General features: G+C 39.4%; 1 protein-coding gene across 2 annotated transcripts in view; it reads right to left on the bottom strand.

Moving 5' to 3' along the window:
• Positions 1-613: 613 nt before the first annotated feature.
• The window catches only part of ATF6 (activating transcription factor 6), a 206,422-nt gene continuing 188,893 nt past the window's right edge, over positions 614-18,142 (bottom strand). For both annotated transcript variants that reach the window (XM_072648817.1, XM_072648816.1), the window contains one exon: positions 614-2,917. In XM_072648817.1, coding sequence (XP_072504918.1) covers positions 2,706-2,917 — 212 coding nt within the window. In that variant the 3' untranslated portion in view covers positions 614-2,705. The remainder of the gene's footprint in view (positions 2,918-18,142) is intronic.

Below are 18,142 nucleotides of genomic sequence, written 5' to 3' on the forward strand. Positions count from 1 at the left end.
GCAGTTATGCTATGACTCATGAGCTCAACCAGAGGGGTTCAGTTTGTGAAGGGCTGATGGCAATAAGGCAAATGGATATAGAGACTGAGAGATAGGACTGTGGTTCCTCTACCATTGTCAGTAATTCACACAGCATAGTTACTCAGAGCTACCTGCCTACAGCCTCCTACATGTCCATCACCTTATTGCCACAAAGGAGTGGCTAATTCCTGTGTATGAGCCATCCAGAGTAGGGCTCAGGGGATGAGCTGGGAAGAAATCGCCTGATGAACTGGTGCAGTGACCCCAAGAAAAGCTAGATAAATCACACAGAGATAAAATCACAGGTCTGTGCCAGAAAAAAAGAAGACCATTCAGTGAATGGCTTCTTGACAGGTTTAGAGATCAGTGAGAAGAGATGGAAGATTCTGACCAGTCCTGTTTGGACTGCTCATAGCATAAAGTGTTCTGTTATCAAAACTGATGACAGAGTTATCTAAATCCAAATCCCTCACAGAATTACAGTGTGGGAATTTCTAATCCACTTCTGCATAGTAATCAAAACTATAGACAATCCGAATTAGATAGCTCCCCTATGGAGACATAAAGGAAATATGCCAGGAGATGATCAATCTAAGATTTCAGGTTTATTATAGCATATGCTTTCTCCAATCATCTCCCAACAAGGAACACACAGGGATTTTCCATATTTATCTGCTTGACAAATATACAAAGAGATTGAGAGAATATTCAGTAAGACACTGGGTTGTCCTGATTTAAAGTGGTTTGCAATATAAGGAATAACAAGGTTAACCAACCCTTAAAGTCTCAAAATTCCTTCTTGGTACACGTACTTCTTTTCCAGGGAAGTGAGGCTGATTTCCCATAGTGATCATCTAACTTCAGGGGAATGGTATTTGCTTAGAGAGGGGCCTTGCTCTGCAGAGGCTTAGAAATATTAGCCAGACTTCAAAATCTTGAGTTGAACCCAATTTCACAAATATAAAGATAACACCACAAATAGAAAAATAAGCATTAAAGGTCGACAGAATTTTTGTTTTCCTCTCCTTGCAAGGAAGAAGGCGTGGGATGGCCTAAGTGGAAAGGGATAAAATCTAACAAAGAAAAACTGAATCTGTGAGCCGGTAAATGTTTTATCCCATGTTGATAGAGGAAAATTACCACGTTTCCATGTTAATGAAGGGTCTAGAAAATGTCATAAAAAAAGTTACAGGAAGATAACTGTTTTAAGTAACTGGAATTAGAAATATATGTCAAGGAAAAACAAATCTACATGGTCTAAGAGGCACAATGTGGAAAACATTGCCTTTCACATTCAAAATTTACTGGAATACAGTTCGAGTGGAATGCAAGTGAAAACAGCACTCACTTTCAGGGAAGTAAAAAAATCTAACTCTGTCATGGTCTCTTCCATGGCGAATATGGAAACTGTTGCTACATTTGTCCAATGGACGTCCCTAGCAAGTATGTCTGCTTTTCCTGAAATGAGCAATCTATCGGTTTTCAGAAGAAATGGCCCTTGGATCTGCTATCAGTGCAATACTCAGAGCGTTCCGCTCCCCCTCCCCCAGCCCCAATCTTTTCCAACAAATACGATGAGGTATTTTTCTGCAGGCCTTGAGGATCTGTACAAGACGTCTTTGAAGGGAAGACCAAAGCACATGCAAACACTCCCTATGAATTAATGAAGCTACATGAAAGCTAAATCTTTATTTCAGAGAGTGCCCCCCAAATATTTTCACAGCTTGAACAATTTTTATTACTTTAGCTATCTCTTCCTCCATTCTCCATGTTAAACTTTCCTGTAGTTCTCTCATTTTCAAATTATTAATGAGACGATAGAAATTTCATCCTTTCAAATCAGCATGTTTTCTATGTTGCCCATCATCTGATCCATGCAGCATCAGGCAGCCTTTTATTATAGTATCACACTTATTAAGAGGTGGATATGAAATGTGAACAACAAATTCTACTAATGTTTAATGTCACCAATTGAGGGCTCTTCCACTTAACCTTAAGCTTGGGTCAAAAGCAAGGCTGTTTTGAGCGCTTTCAATACAATTTAGTAGTAGCTGAGTATTTTCAGCTGCTGGTTTTGAGACCTGTCATTTGGATAAATACCAGTCCTAGAAGGGATGGTTTCATAATAACAAATGAAAAAATTAGGTCTGCCCGAACACTCTGGCTTCCAAGCTTTGTTTTCACTTCAAATAAAGATCACTTTGCTGCATCAAGTGTGGTAAGACAATGTGTTACTACATCAAGTGTAGCAACACCGGGCACGTCTCAGGGAGGGATGGGAGAGAAAGCTGATGTGAAAAGAGATATCTGTTTAAACACAAGATAAGGATTGAATGGCAAGAACAACCCAGAAAGTACAGAAGTGCTCTGAAGGGTAATAATGTAGGAACCAAGGACTGAGGCTGCCTCTTGAAAAACCTTGCCAGGGTTGTCCACTTGAGAAAAAACCCTACCACCACCTGTATAACAGTAAGACTGCTGGAAAAGAAGAGTGTTCCTCCTTTGCTCCCTCATCTATCATTCCGATAGCCAGACAGTGAATTATATCACTGGGCAATATTAAACTGTCTGCCAAAAAGATGATGGCAAGTTGTATTTGTCTGACACACGGCCCACCACCTGTCTGGCTTGGCTGAGTTCTAGACTCAGTTGTGGAAGTCTGTGGCAGGAGGCATATCGACTGCCTACTGCAAGGATTCAGTGATCGCACTGACAACATGGGCTGTTGCCTCTGGGGCTGCTGGTGGAGAGCCAAAGTAGCTGCTAGTTTGATTCCTCTGATGATCTCTGAGGTAGGGAGGAACAGCAGAACTCTTGATATGGAGGATTCTGGTGTCCATCACTTCACAGTCAATCTGCATCATTACTTCATAATCTTGCCCATTGATTACATTCTCTGCAGGGAAGAAAGAATGAAGAAGATAGGTATTGGAACTCACAATTTTGTGATGAATTTACAGCACCAAGGATGTAAATGAACTGAAAGGGAAAAACTCAATGAAATATATCCTCATGGGTATGGAGGAATTTCGCCAGCTATTGACATTTAACCTTATCCCTAACATGCCACCACAGCTGCAACTCATAACCACTTCATAATTTCAATTTCTACAAGTGCTTCATTGGTACAGTTAAGGGACAGCACCACAGCCAAATTTAATACACACTGCTTCTATTCCCAGACATTACTGTAAATGAGAGACAGAATGGTATCAAAGAAAAAATACTGGTCTTGGAATAACCATTTCCCACCTACTTGACCTTCTGGATTTCATGGTCTCCAGATATTTGTCATTTTACAAAATGAAATCAACCAGGAAACTCACACTTCCTCAGTACCCTCTGCTCCTGGGGCTCCACTCTCCCTCTGATTGTAGAGGGCAACTGAATGCTGGAGAGAGCTCCTCCCCAATCCTCTACCACTTAAGAAGGTCACCTCATCATTTCCTACCCAGCTGACCTCCTGAATTTCATCATCTCCAGAAATTCATAGTCCTGCAGGATGAAAACATTCATGAAATGCACATCTCTTCAGATCATTTTCCATCCTTGTGATAGGACTTCTTCTGGCCCCCAAGCTGGGAAACCTTCCCTCCCTTTCAGCTTCTTTTTTTGCAATGGCTTCCTCCTTTAGACAGTGAGCTCCTTGAGGACAGAGACTGCTTTATGCCTTCCTTTGTCTCCACAGAGCTTAGCTCAGTGCCTGGCACAGACCAGGTGCTCAATAAATATTTACTGGCCAACACTGGATTGAAGAAGAGGGTCCCAGATCTATTCCCAGCTCTGGCTCTAACCCTATGCAAGTCACTGATGTTCTACAAGCCTTCATTTCTTCATCAGCATAGAGGGAGTAATATTATCTCTACTGCCTATCTCACAGTGTTTTTCTGATAATGCTTTGGAAATCTTAAAAGTTTTATGGATATCTGAGTTATTTATATAATTATTTTCATGTTAATTTCTATATTTTCATATTATACTTTTATATCCATAATTTTACATTGGCACTGTATAATCAATTATTTAATATAAATTATTGTTACTAATTTAATATTAATAAAACAATTTTATACTAATGTATATATTTTATATTAATTATCCCAAGTATTCGGAGACTCCCTACTTCTTACTAAATAAAACTTTAACATCCTACACCTGAAGCTCAAAGCCTTCCTTAAGCTAGACTCATCCTGGACCTTTCCAGCTTCTGTCCTAATATTCATTTACATGTATTCTGTGCTCAAGCATAACTTAACTACTTTCTGTCCTCTGAGCACAACCAGCACTCTGTTCCACTGCTCACAGCTTCTTGGTGTCCATTACACTAACAGTAGCCTAGTATAATGCCCCTTCCCCTTCTACCCTTGTCTAACTTCTGTCTACCTTATAAAACCCGATTCGCGGGCCATCTTCTCCAGGAAGCCTTCCCTCTTCTCCCAGGTCAGTAATGATCTTTTCTCTTCAAACCCATTCAGTATTTTGTTTTGCTCCTCTGTAATGTGCTTATGTAATACTGTAGTCATACACATACACATACACACACACTCTCACAGTTTTTTGTCATTTTTTTGACTGAAACATAAGAGTATATGAAGAGAAATTCGGGAAAGCAAAGTTGGAACTGGAATTTGGAGATCCTTGAGTATTTGGACTTCATCTGGCATATAATAGCAAGATATACAATTAGAACAATGAGGAGAAAGGGGGATCTTGAAGAAGTGTGGAAATCCACATCCTCCACCTTGGAAAAAACTCAAAAGCAACAGAAGTAACAACTGTCAGGAAGATCAGTATAAGATGTGAGTGAGAAAAACAAACCTTTGTCGTCATCTCATGGCTTCTCATTCATTAGTAAAATTTCTACTCTATCAGAACACTCTCAATTATGAATAAAAAAGATATGATAATAACTAAAGGAGCAATGACAACTTCAAGGCATCTGACAAGACAATTTAGCCTCCTTCCTGGAGATAGTTTCCCCTCCTGAATGAACAATGTTCTAATCTAGAATTCTGAATTCCAGGTTCAAAGATTCTGAGTACATTTTCACATCTGGCATCAAAGTGGGGAGGGGGAAAGGTGTTACAGAATTTTAAGATAAAAACAAAAGCTTTTTTCCAAAATATAAGATAACCAAAAATATAATAAAGTCCTATCATGTAGGGAATAATAAGAATATCTTTTCTTTCTTGATCCTAAAATATATATATATGTATATGTATATGAGAGCCAAGATGGCAGAGCATCAGGAAGCAATGTAGTCAAGCTCCTGCCCTTAAAACTCTTCTAACCAGATCTAAAAAAATGCACTAGATTGAATCCTGATAGGGAAATCCTGAAAATGTCACAGGCCTAGGGAGACAGATATATCTGTGGACACTAGGGATGGAGTTGAGCTAGGAGTATAATGGAGCACTCCTACACAGGGAGAAACTGTGTACCAGGGCAAGAGGACTTCTCAGATACATACTAGGCACCACCAGACCTGCACTGGTACACTGAAAGGGACAGGTACAAACTGGTAACTTTGTCACCCACTACCCAAATCTGGGTCACAGATCCAGTGTGGACTGAGAAGAAAACCTGTGCCAGACCACAGTGCTCATGGGTAAGGAGGTGAGGGTATACTGAGAAAGGAGGAAGTTTAGAAGCAAGCAGGAAAGATGTGGGTCAGATCACAGGAGCAGAGCAGGATCTCAGTTCCAGTACCTAGCCTATCCTACAGCCTCCCAGGGTAAGACTCCCAGACCAAAGGGACGTATGCAGTTATGTCACTATGAACCATCCGAGCTTCCCAGCTGGCTGACAGGAACTGAGTCCAGCAAGATTCTACTGTTGCTTTAACCAAAAACTCAAGTCAGGAACTTGCAGTGTTCAGAAGAGAGAGCTAGCAATCAGATTTTGCCCTGAATCAGACTGCTGTGGGAGCATGGAAAACCTGTGGATCTCCAGACTGTCCCTGATATTCTGGAATAAAACAAACTCAATACCACAAAAAAAAAAAAAAAAAAGGCACCAACAAGACTATCCCAGACCTTCTTTCCAGAAGTACAGCAGAGTCAAGTCTTAATATAAAGTCTAGAGCCAGGAAATAGGCTGGAAGAATAGGTAAACAAAAAAGAAACCCATCATAATGAAGTATAATGGTGGCAGGGATGATTAAGACACAAAAGCTGAAAATAATAATGACTGAAAATTCCTACAAGCAATGCCTCTGAGTAAAGTATAACTTGGGCACAAACTCAACTAGAATTCTTGGAAGAAATGATGTAAGAATTTTAAAGCTAAAAATGATTTCATAAATTAAACGAGAGCCCTTGATAAAACAAGTAAGAAAAGAAATGAGAGCTATGGAAGGAGGAGTTGAAAAAGGACTGATTGGCACAAGAGGTACAAAACTTTGTCCAACCAACCAACTCCCTAAAATTAGAATGGGTCAAATAGAAGCAATGACTCCATGAGACAAGAAATATTAAAACAAAGTCAAAAGACTTTTTAAAAATGGAATATATATTACAGCAAAAATAAATGACTCAGAAAACAGATCTATCTGAAAACCATGACAAAAAAAAAAAAAACCAAAACAAAAAAACCCAAAACAGACTAGACATCATAATTCAAGGGTTCGTAAAAGAAAACTGCCTAGATCTCTTGGAACCAGAAGGTAGAGTGAAAACAGAAAGAATGAACAAGTCACCTCCTGGGAAATCAAACAAACAAAATGATAACTCCCAGCAACATCATAGGCAAAATCCAGAGCTTCCAGGTCAAAGAAAAAATATTGCAAGCAGCCAGAAGCCATGAATTCATGTATGGAGGATCACACACAATTTAGCTGCCACTATAAAGGAGGACAGAACTTAGAATATGATATTCTAGAAGGCAAAGGATATGAGCTTACAGTAAAGAACAATTTCCCAAGCAAAACTCAACACAGTCCTACAGTGGAAAAAATGGACCTCGAATGAAATAGAGGACTTGTACGTATTCCTGATGAAAAGACCAGAGCTGTGCAGAAATTGTGAAGTTCAAACACTGAGTAAAAAGAAACACAAAATGATAAATATGAATAGTCATAAAGACTAAGGATCAATTTCTCACATTCAAATATAGGGAGATGATACATGTGTCTCCTTTTAATTCTATCATCATCGGGATTCATAGTGGGAGTTGAATTAGACAAGGTCAGGAGTATTGGCCTGTTATGTCTTAATGATCCTAAGAGAAAATGAAAAGAAAGAGGAAAAGGAATATACTGGGGAAAGGTGGAAGGGAAATGAATGTTAGGAAAAATCATGACACTAATTAGGTTGCATAACAAGACATTTACACAAACAAGAAGGAGGAGGTGAGGAGAGCAGCTGATCCTTGAACTTCATTCTCATCTGAACTGGTTAAAGGAAGGAAAAACAAACATACACAGTTGGATACAGAAATACATTTCATTCAAATAGAGAAACTGAAGGGAGAGGAAGAGGGGAAGGACAGAGTAAAGGAGAGAAATTAGTACTAAGTAACTCTAAGGCTATATAAAAATATTTATAGCAATTTGAGGTGGCAAAGAATAGTAATCAGAAGGGGCACTTATAAATTGGAGAATGGATAAACAATTTATAGTATGTAAATATGACGGAGCACTTTTGTGTTGTGAGAAATATAAAGAGAATGGTTTCAGAGAAACTTGGGAAGACTTGTAAGAACTGATGTAGAGCGAAGTGAGCAGAACCATGAAAATAAATTTAAAATGACAAAAATATAGTAAAGGCAAATAACTTTGAAAAAGAATCAAGAACTCTTATCACTGCAATGACCAAACTAATGGACTAATGATGAAATAAGCTGCCCACCACCCTTTAGAGAAGGAAAGGATTCAAAGTGCAGAATGAGACAACACATCTTTACTTCTCAAATGTGAATCAGGTTTTTGGAGTGGGAGGGTGAGAAGTCAGATTTTTACTAATTGAAAAAATAAAATATAATTCAAAAATTACATCCTTCCCACCCCTCCATGACTGAACTCGGAGACTCTATTGGAATAAACCTAATTACTTGGCACTGTTTGTTGGTTCTGGGTAGTCAGCTTTTCAGTTCGTATTTCACTTGGACCTAATGCTCATTTGAATTATAAATAATTATTTTGCAAATGGTAAAACAATATCAAATCTATAAGATGTATGAATCTAAAGGAATGTTGGCTGTTAATGTGGCATCTCAGATTCCCTCTTATGCTTTTAGGCCAGCATTCTTTATGTTAGAAACAAGAAGAGCAGTTGCTAATAGATGCAGAGATTTACTCTTTGTCAAGGTAGTGTGTAATCAGTATAGATTTTAATTAGCTATTAGATTTCCTTGAGGTAAGGGTGGTATATTTTAAAATATTTCAGTTTTTTCTCACTATCCTTTCTTCTAAAAATTATGCTGCCAGCATTACAAATCTGGAGGAAGACTGTAGCACAAATGCAGTTTCTGACCCTTAGCTATTTCAGTGAAACCTTCTGAACTGAGAACTAGTCAAGCTAAAGGATTTATTCAGTGATAATATGGCAATTTATGAGTAAAAACGATGCAGTTGTCACATGATGAGACTGAAGAACAACTGAAGGTAGACAGGCCAAGTGTTCCATGGTATTCTTGCAATGCCAGAAGAAAGCAAGGAAGCTCCCATTCCCTCCACGATAAACTTATGGGAGGTCATGATCAAGAGACTTTTGTACAGGAGCAAGCATTGATGGGATGGGATCTTCATCGCTGGAGAAAACATTCAGGATGATAAGATCATGGATCCACTTAGATAGAATTATAAAACACGTGGCATCTTTTCATTAAGAGCTTAAAGTATTATAAAGATGTTACATTCTGGTTCTCCCCTTCAAAGTCCTGCTGTGTAGAGGGAGCAGCTAAGGCACGTACTTTGTCTTCTAATGTCCTTCCCCCTATCTGGCAAGTCATCTAACTTCTGTAGGCCTCATTTCTTCAGCAGTAAAATGGGGACAAGAATAGCAATTTACCTCAAGTGGGATATCTGTACAGTGCTTAGCACAGTGCCAAACATGGGGAAAGTGCTTTATAAATGCCCCTCTCTAGGCTTACAGACAGTTGCAATGGCTTCTAGGAGAAAGGAAAAGGCATGTGTACCTTGCCCAGAATACAGCCCCATGCCTAAGCCCTGCAGCTGCAGAACTGCTGCCAACTACATGGTCACTGGCTCCCATCTCCAACACTTGTGTTGTCCAGCCTGTTGCTACAAAGAAGACAGAAGAACAACTTGCTTCTCTGTGGTGCTTTAAGCTTTACAAACTGTTTCTTTCACAACAACACTGTAAATTAGGAAGTACAAGCATTATGACCTTTATTTTATGAATGAAGAAACTAAGGACCTAGTGTCTGAGGTGGCATAGGGATCCGGGTCTCTGGACCTTTGGTGCTCTTTCATGATCAGCCAACTGCCTCTTTAGAGGAGGCTCAACATCTTACCAACCAGACAGGCATTACTATCTCCACTGCACTTTGAGAAATGTAAACACAGGCTAAACGGCACAGGCTAACAGAATCATAAGGCTTGTTCAAGACTTGAGAGAAATCATTTAGTCCAGGGTCTCACCTCTAGACCATCCAGGGAAGATGATTTATTGTATTACGAAAGACCTTTGGAAGATACAGTTGTACTGCTTTAAACTGGTGATCTATGCTAATGCTAACAAGCGTTGTTAGCTTTAAACTTTATGGGTTTTTTTTTTGGTCAATTTCCTTCTGTTTCATCATCAATGGAAATAGAGAACAGCTGGATACTACTATACCTCAGTTAACTCTACATGTACTTGAAGACACCACTAAATTATTCCTCATCTGAGTAACAGAAATGTAAACCTAACCAGATTTCCTAATTCTTGTACTTCTATAATACTAATCAGCTGACTTGCTTTAGCTTTAAAGAATTACATTTGTCTTCCTCTAATTAGCTGACTTATTTGGAACAGGTGCTTTCTTTTTCAAAGGCAAGGAGATGGAAGAAACAAAGGCAACTTGCTAATGTGTTGTCATTTTGGGGAGAGAATGTAATGGAGCCCACATTTCAAGGGACCTTGTCAATCATTTCCTTTTGGAACTGGGGTTCCTTCCCCTCACCCCACTCCCTAAGCACAACTGAAATGAGTTTCTGTTGTTGGTTTTTCCTTCTTTCTGGTGTGTCCCAAGGCATAGAATAGCAGTTAATGGAAAACATATGCATCAGAGACATGTAATACATATTACTAATTTTTACTGCTTTCCTGGATTAACTCTGAATCCAGATGACAGTTTAAGATCAGACTAGGTCTTCTCATATAGCAAAGCCACCTGCAGAAGTCATTAAATTAAATGTGCCCAGAATGGCTAAAGCTTGGTGATAACTGCCCCCCACCTCCCCTCTCCCCTGCCTCATCCTAAATATCAGTAAGCAACCACACAGCCAGGATGTAAAGATGGGGCGCCACAACACAGAGGAAAGACTGGAGGGCCAAGTGCATTAGCTTTGGAGTCATGGGACCTGGGTTTTACCACTCTTTACCTATGTAACCTTGGACTCCTAATGACTTCATCTTACCGGGCCTTGATTTCCTTTCCTGTAAACCAGGGGTTTGCATCAGTCTCTAAAGTCCCTTCCGGCTGTAAATCTTCGTTATTAGGATTTTAAACCTGAATCGGTTGTGATGAGAACATCAACATGATTTTAAGCTAGAGCAGAGTTGGATCCAGGCTAGTCAGAGTCCAGATTCTATGTGACTTCCCTGCCCCCTTCTTCCAAATGTAACAACTCCGTGGGCAAGGGGATTGATACCATAACTAGAAAACCTCCAAAAGGAGTGGGATGTTTCAAGCTGAATTCAGGGCATCCCTTCTGAATAGGAAACGTGACTGATCTGTGTCCTGGTAGAGGACTAGAAATTCATTGTGATCTCTGCTATTCAGACAAAATTACTTCGCACCTCTATAAACTAAGTTTGAAGACGAATGACAATAAAAGTGCTGTGGGACAGCCTTAAAATAAGATACTTTATGACTTTTTAAATTGACTTTTATTACTTTTTATCTTTTGCACATGAAATTGCAAATCTAGTATGGACAACTTGCTATTCTTTTTAAATGTAAAAGAATAATCATGTCAATTTCTTTTATTTCCTTTTTTCTTCTGTCTCTCTCCTACCCTACAGATGGCTATCATTAGAAACAAATAGGTGTGTGTGTATACATACACATATATATACACATACACACATACATACATATATATGTGTATGTAAAACTATTCTATGTATAGCTTTATTTATCAGTTCTTTCTCTGGATGCATATGGTGTCTTTCTTCATATGTCTTTTATAGATAATCTGGGTATTTATAACAGTCAAAATGACTTATTTGCTCGAAGTTATTCTTAGAACAATATTGCTGATATTAAACCACCTACAGCCTATGACACAGCAATACTACTATTTAGGTCTGTTTCCCAAGATGATTGGGGGCAGGGAGGAGGGGAAGAACCTATGTTCTGAAATGTTTACGGCAGCTCTCCTTGTGGTGGCAAAGAACTAAAAATGGCAGGGATGCCTACCCACTGGGGAATGGCTGAATAAGTTATAGGATATGATTGTGAAGGAATACGACTATGCTAAAGAAATGAGGAGCTCAAAGATCTTAGAAAGACTTGAATGAAACAATGAAGAGCAAACGGAACAGAAGACCCAAAGCAAACTGCACCTTTGGACAAACTGAACTACTGACGTTAGAATGAAGCCCGTGTGTTGTGTTGGTTTAACCAGAGGAAGGACACCCGTTAGGACTGGGTAGATCTATGTTACAGAGAAGGTCTCTTTTTGAAAAGGCAGAGTGTGTGACAGAGGGCTGTTGTATTCTATTTTTGGTATGATTAAATAAAACGTTTATCATATGTAATCATCCCAGTTCCCCATTGGGCTGGATAATTATGTAGTGACACCTATAGAGTATCAAATGTCTATCAATAAAACAGAAGCTTCTCTGATTGGCTGAGAGTGAACATGGCATGAGCCAATAATCTCCATTCAGAGAACCCAGGTAGTTGGAAGGGGGTCTAGCTGAGGAAGAGGAGAGGGGAATGAAGAGATAGAATACTCCAGGCTGAGATTGTGGTAGAGAATTGTTTTGAACAGGGTCAGTAAACATTGAGTAAAGGCTCAAATAGTAAATATTCTGGGCTTTATGAACAGAAGCAAAATTGAAGATATCATGTAGTTATTTACATAATGAGAAAAAACAAATTTCCACAAAATTAGTGAAATTAAAAGTATAGTAATAAAAAATTTTTTTGGTAATACACGTTTATTAATGAGAATAGCATCCTTTTCTGGGGGGGGGGTAGTAGAGATAATCTTTTGCTTAATTGGAGATCAAAGTGGCTGAAAATGGATATTTATTTGTTAGTGCTTATCTGTAATGAAATTTTATATTTCATCTCTGAAAATGCCTTTTCAGCCAGATATGTGCTACCAAACACTGATATCAATTCATTAGCATGTGATTTTAATTGAGCTGAAAAGTCAATAGTCTTAAATAAGTTTTTTTTTTGGACAAATTTCTTACACTGTTGTCATCAAACATGATTTAAATAATTCACCATTGGTGAATTGATGAACTGGTTTTCCTTGTTTGACTAACAAATAAATCACTAGGGAACTTACTGTGATTGCAGCCTCATTTTCATTTTTTATTTTTCCTCAAGAAATTCTGCTGTGATGAGATATTCTGTTTTAAATTTTTTAATTTTTCTGACCTTTGCTTTCCCCGTGAGTTGAGAATATTATGATGAAGAAAGTCTAGTAATGTCACCATATAGTGTATTCTTTTAGCACACTGCATATCAAAAAGGATGCTTTTCAACAATAAAATAATCCGCATTCTATTGTGCCTTAGAAGTGTGATGGTCAAAGTTCATTTTTCTCTTCTTTTCTTGTTTTGACATTAAGGGTTTGTACTAGTAATAAAAAATGGCATGGCATGGCAATATGCGTGGCAGTGAAGATGCTGTCAGATTCTAACTGCATCACTACGGATGGACCCTAGCGCAAATCGATGACAGCACCACATATGGTCTATCATAACTTTTCAACTCTGTCGCTGGAGCAGAAAAGCAGCTAGAAACAATGAATGAGTGTGACTGTGTTCCAATAAAACTTTATTTATGGATGCTGAAATTATAATTCTCATGTGTCACAAAATATTATTCTTCTTTTGAATTTTTTCCAAACGCTTAAAAATGTAAAAACCATCCTTAGCTCATGATCCATACAAAAAGAGGGAGCAAGTCATATCTGACAAATTAGTTGCAGTCTGCTGACACCAATTTGGAATATAAATATCAGCCAATTAGAAATATTTTATATGCTCTTCTGGTCACCAAAATTTGTACTACTGTGGTCTGAACTATGCGGTGGCATAGATAAGAAGGGGAAGAGGGAGCAGATGCTAGAACTAGGAATCTACTTAATAGTGGAAGAAGAAAAGAGGGGAAAGGTAATTAGTAATTTCACAGATTTCTAAACCTTGGGAGGCAAATACGCTTGGGGATCAGGAAGGCTGAGGAGGCTTGGTACCTCAAATGGGGGTTTCATGGTAGGGGTGACAGGAAAGGGGAAGAGAAAAGGGAGAGGGAGAAAAAAATATCCTTGTGTTAAATGTGAAAGCCCACTAGATTAGTTCTCAGGAACAAAAATTACTAAGAAGCTAACCAAGGACTGCAAAGCCTGGGCTCCAGGGCTAAAATTTATGGTGTGGTGCAAGGGTGGGGTACTTGTGGCTTTGAGGCCACATGTGGCCTTCTAGGGTCCTTGGCTGTGGCCTTTTGACTGAGTCCAAGTTTTACAGAACAAATCCTTTTAATAAGGGGATCTGTTCTGTGAAGTTTGGATTCAGTCAAAGGGCCACACTTGAGGACCTAGATGGTCACATATGGCCTCAAAGCCACAGGTTCCCCACCCCTGTGGTGCATGCAGCATGTTTTCTGGGGCACCACTAAGGTCCCTGTGCTCCCTTCCAACAGTCTTCTACTTGCTGGAAGACTCCTGAAATCTCACTCCAGGAGTTCCATCCCTTTAATTTAAGGCTCTGATAACTTGTTACAATCAGATCTCACTGGGAGCAGCACAGTGAGGGGCCAGCGACTTATCCAGAGGTTGTCAGTCATTGATACCTCTGGGTAAATGAAGAAACCAATACTAACTCACATTTCTATATAGTAGTTTCAAAGTTTACATCACACTGGCTAGGTTATTATTGCAGGGTGGGTGCCAGAGAAAGGGAGAAAGAAGGGGAAAGCTTGAGAGCGCTGGATAATTGGAGGGGGGAAGGGCATACTGAAGGAGAGGAAAGAATCTTTTGGGAACTATCTTCCAGTTTTTCTTGGGGCTAAGCTCTGTTCCTTATAACTTTTAGTCTGTTGTGGGTAAGAATGGGAATAACATTAGAATGAAAACATTTTCTGATGATAGGCACAGACAAGCATCAGACTGCAGAGTTACGAGGTACGATCTGAGGACAGCAAGCATATCTAAATATTGAATAATAATGTCAGTGATCATATTTGGTGAGTGATTAACGAGACATGTTGAATGGTGAAAGTCAAGTTTCTTGACGAGAAATCCGACAAGGTTCATGTTTGGGCAGTGTTCACCAGCCTGCTGCTGGGTTCCTGACAAGTTCTTCTGAGCCCTCTATACTAAAAGGACTGAAATGAAGAACAAGTCAAATGAGTCAGAAAAGTACAAAATGTGAGTGTGAAAATGGATGTTAAACCAACCAAATAAATAAAGAGAAAAACATGAAATATCAGACTTCAAGTATCAGCAATAAAGTTTGACTTTTATTTCTCAGAGGACTAGGGAAAGCCAGAGAAAGTGTCTGACCACTAGAGGTGGAAAAAACCCTAAGCACTGTGGGATTCCAAATAGCCTGTAAACACACAACAGAGGAATAAAAACAGCCTGCCAAGAGGCTGTTAGGATAATCCATTTGGGAGATGACTAACAGGCAAACCAAAATCTTTAATGCAAACAACTAAGTACAAATGTTTCATAAAAAAGTATGTTTAAAATTAAAAATACACATGTACACATAAAAGATGTCAAGAGCACTCCACATGGAAATGAATGCAATAGCCTAAATTTCACTCAGATCACCAGTTCAGAATTTCTGAGACATGTGCCCTACACTCAGTACAAGAATCTTGGCCTCATGCATATGAAGTTGGGTGATCGGCAAGATAATCAATGGGGTGATGGAACATCTCACAATGAGAGAACAGGCATCTGGAACATGAACCTTGGAGAAGTGGGGAAGGCCGTTCTGGAAGAGGGACACAACAGTGAGCAGGACTTGGCAGTGTGTGGGGGCATTTGGGCCAGGTGCAGCACGACGGGTCCGTGCAGAAGGGCAAGGCAACTTCAAGAGTGGGGGTCACCTCGGATGCCCTCCCTCATTGGATATTTGCCTGTCCTCCAATGAGAGTATCCTGGGTCAGAACCCTTCTAAATCTTGCTAGTATCATGACTCCCTCTCACCATTTATGACTATACTGATCAAGTGAAAAGGATTGTAAGATCCAGATTAAGAGCACCTAAGATGGCCTGAAAGTCAGTGATTCAACCTGTATACTGAATGAGGGAAATGGGGGGAAGGAAGCCCTATAGCTGGCTTTCCAGGGAGTTATGAGAAGCCTGCCATCAAGGTAAGGAGGCAGAACGGGCACACATTCATTTTACAAATTAGGAAACTGAGACTCAGAAAAGGAAAGTGACTTGTAGTTGGCAGAGCTGGGACTTGAACTTGGAGCTTTTGGTTCTTGGGCTTTCCTGCCTCTCTTGAAGAATGCTTTCTTCACTGACTAACATGAGACACTTGGTAGCTGAAGTGTAGGCTTCAGAAGGCTGCCAACAGTGAAATAAGTCTATTTCAGTTTAACTGGATAACTCAGTAACTGCTTTAGTGACTTCTGGTGTTTAGAAAACTCTCGTTCTCCCTGGAACTTGGCTATTCCTCCTCAGTATTTCTGCCTATGCTTTTAAAATGTTTATTAACTGAGATCATAACTGTGAAGAAGGGCAGAGAAATACTCTGTCTTAATAAACCCCTGAAAGAGCAACAAACAAAAGGGAACAAGAAGGTGTGTTATTCATTTCCTTCACACTGAGATTTTTTTTTAATACCAATTTATATTTGATTTCTCTATAGTTGATTACTTCAGTTAATATCGTGAAAACAAACCAATTAGGTTCTGATGTGTGATGTAAGAGGGATGCATAAAAAGAACACGTCTCAGTTAAATCAGTCATGTAGGTGAACCTTGGTGACGCTGTTGAATACCATTATGACACCACTGGGAGTTTTAATGTGAATCCACTATCCAAGGCAAGGCCAACAGACTGCACCATTTCTCAGTGAACAAGTATTAAACATTTAAGTACCTAGTATGTGCTGGGTGCTGAAGAGATCTCATGAAAAAGTAAAAATCGTTACTCTCAAGGAGCTTATGTTTTATCAGAAAGGACAATATGTACATGTATGTATACACACAGAACATGCAGAAAGTAGTTAAATGAAAGGTAATTGGGAAATATGGGCATTAGTAATGGGAGAAAAGGGATGAGGATCCACTAAGATTTGGTGTAGAAGGTGGCACTTAAGTTGTACTTTGCAGGAAGTAAGTGATTCTATGAGACAGAGGTAGAGAGAGTGTTTAGGGAGACCATACAAGGGCATGGAGACTGACTGAAGGCCAGTTTCTGTCACAAACAAGCTGCATTTGGCTCTCTCAGTTTCCATTTTTTCTTCCTCCTTTATTTTCTTTCAATAGTAATAATAATAAATATCATGACTAAACTGTCTGTTGTCCTTTAAGGTCTGCATACACCACGTGCTGCTTTTAACAATAATACTCACTGATAGTAACCAAGTACCCAAGGTGTATCCAAAGCTCTCGGGAACCTAATATTAAACAGTGAAAAAACCTAGAACAATATTCAGGAGGGTTCTTACATGACCTAAAACTCATCTGACACTATCAAGGCAGATTCAGTAATATTCTATTAATTTTATTGCTATTGAGTTCAAATACTCCCTCAATAGAACCCCCCTCCCCAAACACCAACAACAACCCAAGAACAGAGGTCAGACAGTGATTGAGATCAAGCTTAAGGCAGCGACCATGTTTTGATCATACCTGTCTCTCCCTCAGCACCTAGAACAATATTTTGAATATGGCATGTGACTCGTAAACAGACAGCTGCTGAACGAATAAATCTACACATTGTTTTCTTACCCCCACCTACCACCACCAGCAAATCCCATCCAACACGGAAACTGAGCTATATTATTCATGGCTACGCTGCCCATGCATTTTTGTATGTAGTCTTGAAACAGGTATCAGAAGACTGAAGAAGGGCAACTGTTTTTTAAAGGGGAAAACATTAGATAGGTCTTTCAAATCCTAAACTGTCTTACAAGAACAGGCTATGCACATTTATAAAATGATATGGTGAGGTCAGGAGTCGCCATGAGTCTACTAAGAACAAATCACAACAAACTTCAGTCATTTATTGTCTGATAGGGTTATGAGACTGGTAATTGGGGGACGCTATAAATGACATATACTTAGATTTCAGTAAGGTCTGACAGATGTCTCACTCTGTCCTGGACAAGGCAGAGGAATATACACCGCATACACTGTACTTGTGAATCGGATTCTCGTCAATAAAGAGAAGTACAAAGAAAGGCTGCGGTAGATACGTCCTGGCTACCTTTGGCGTGGTCCGTACCACGGAAGGTGGCCTTTTAGGGCTGAAGAGTCAGGAGGCTGGTCAACCAGTGCTCACAGAGATATTGAACAAACTCTCAGTTTGGGGCAGTGGCTTATCTTCACACTATCACCATGAAATATTCTTCGTGGAGTTAAAATGTAAAATAGAGCTAAAATAGTTTGGGGATCACAAACACAGTGCCTTTTGAAAGATAACTCTCAAATCTCCTTTGGAGAAGGGTTGCATCGCTAGTACCATTTATTACTGTCAAACCTGATAAATGTAGACTCAATCCCTAAAACAGGAGGCAGACTTGCCAGG

Source organism: Notamacropus eugenii, chromosome 2 (assembly GCF_028372415.1).
Source record: "Notamacropus eugenii isolate mMacEug1 chromosome 2, mMacEug1.pri_v2, whole genome shotgun sequence".
Lineage (NCBI taxonomy): Eukaryota > Metazoa > Chordata > Mammalia > Diprotodontia > Macropodidae > Notamacropus > Notamacropus eugenii.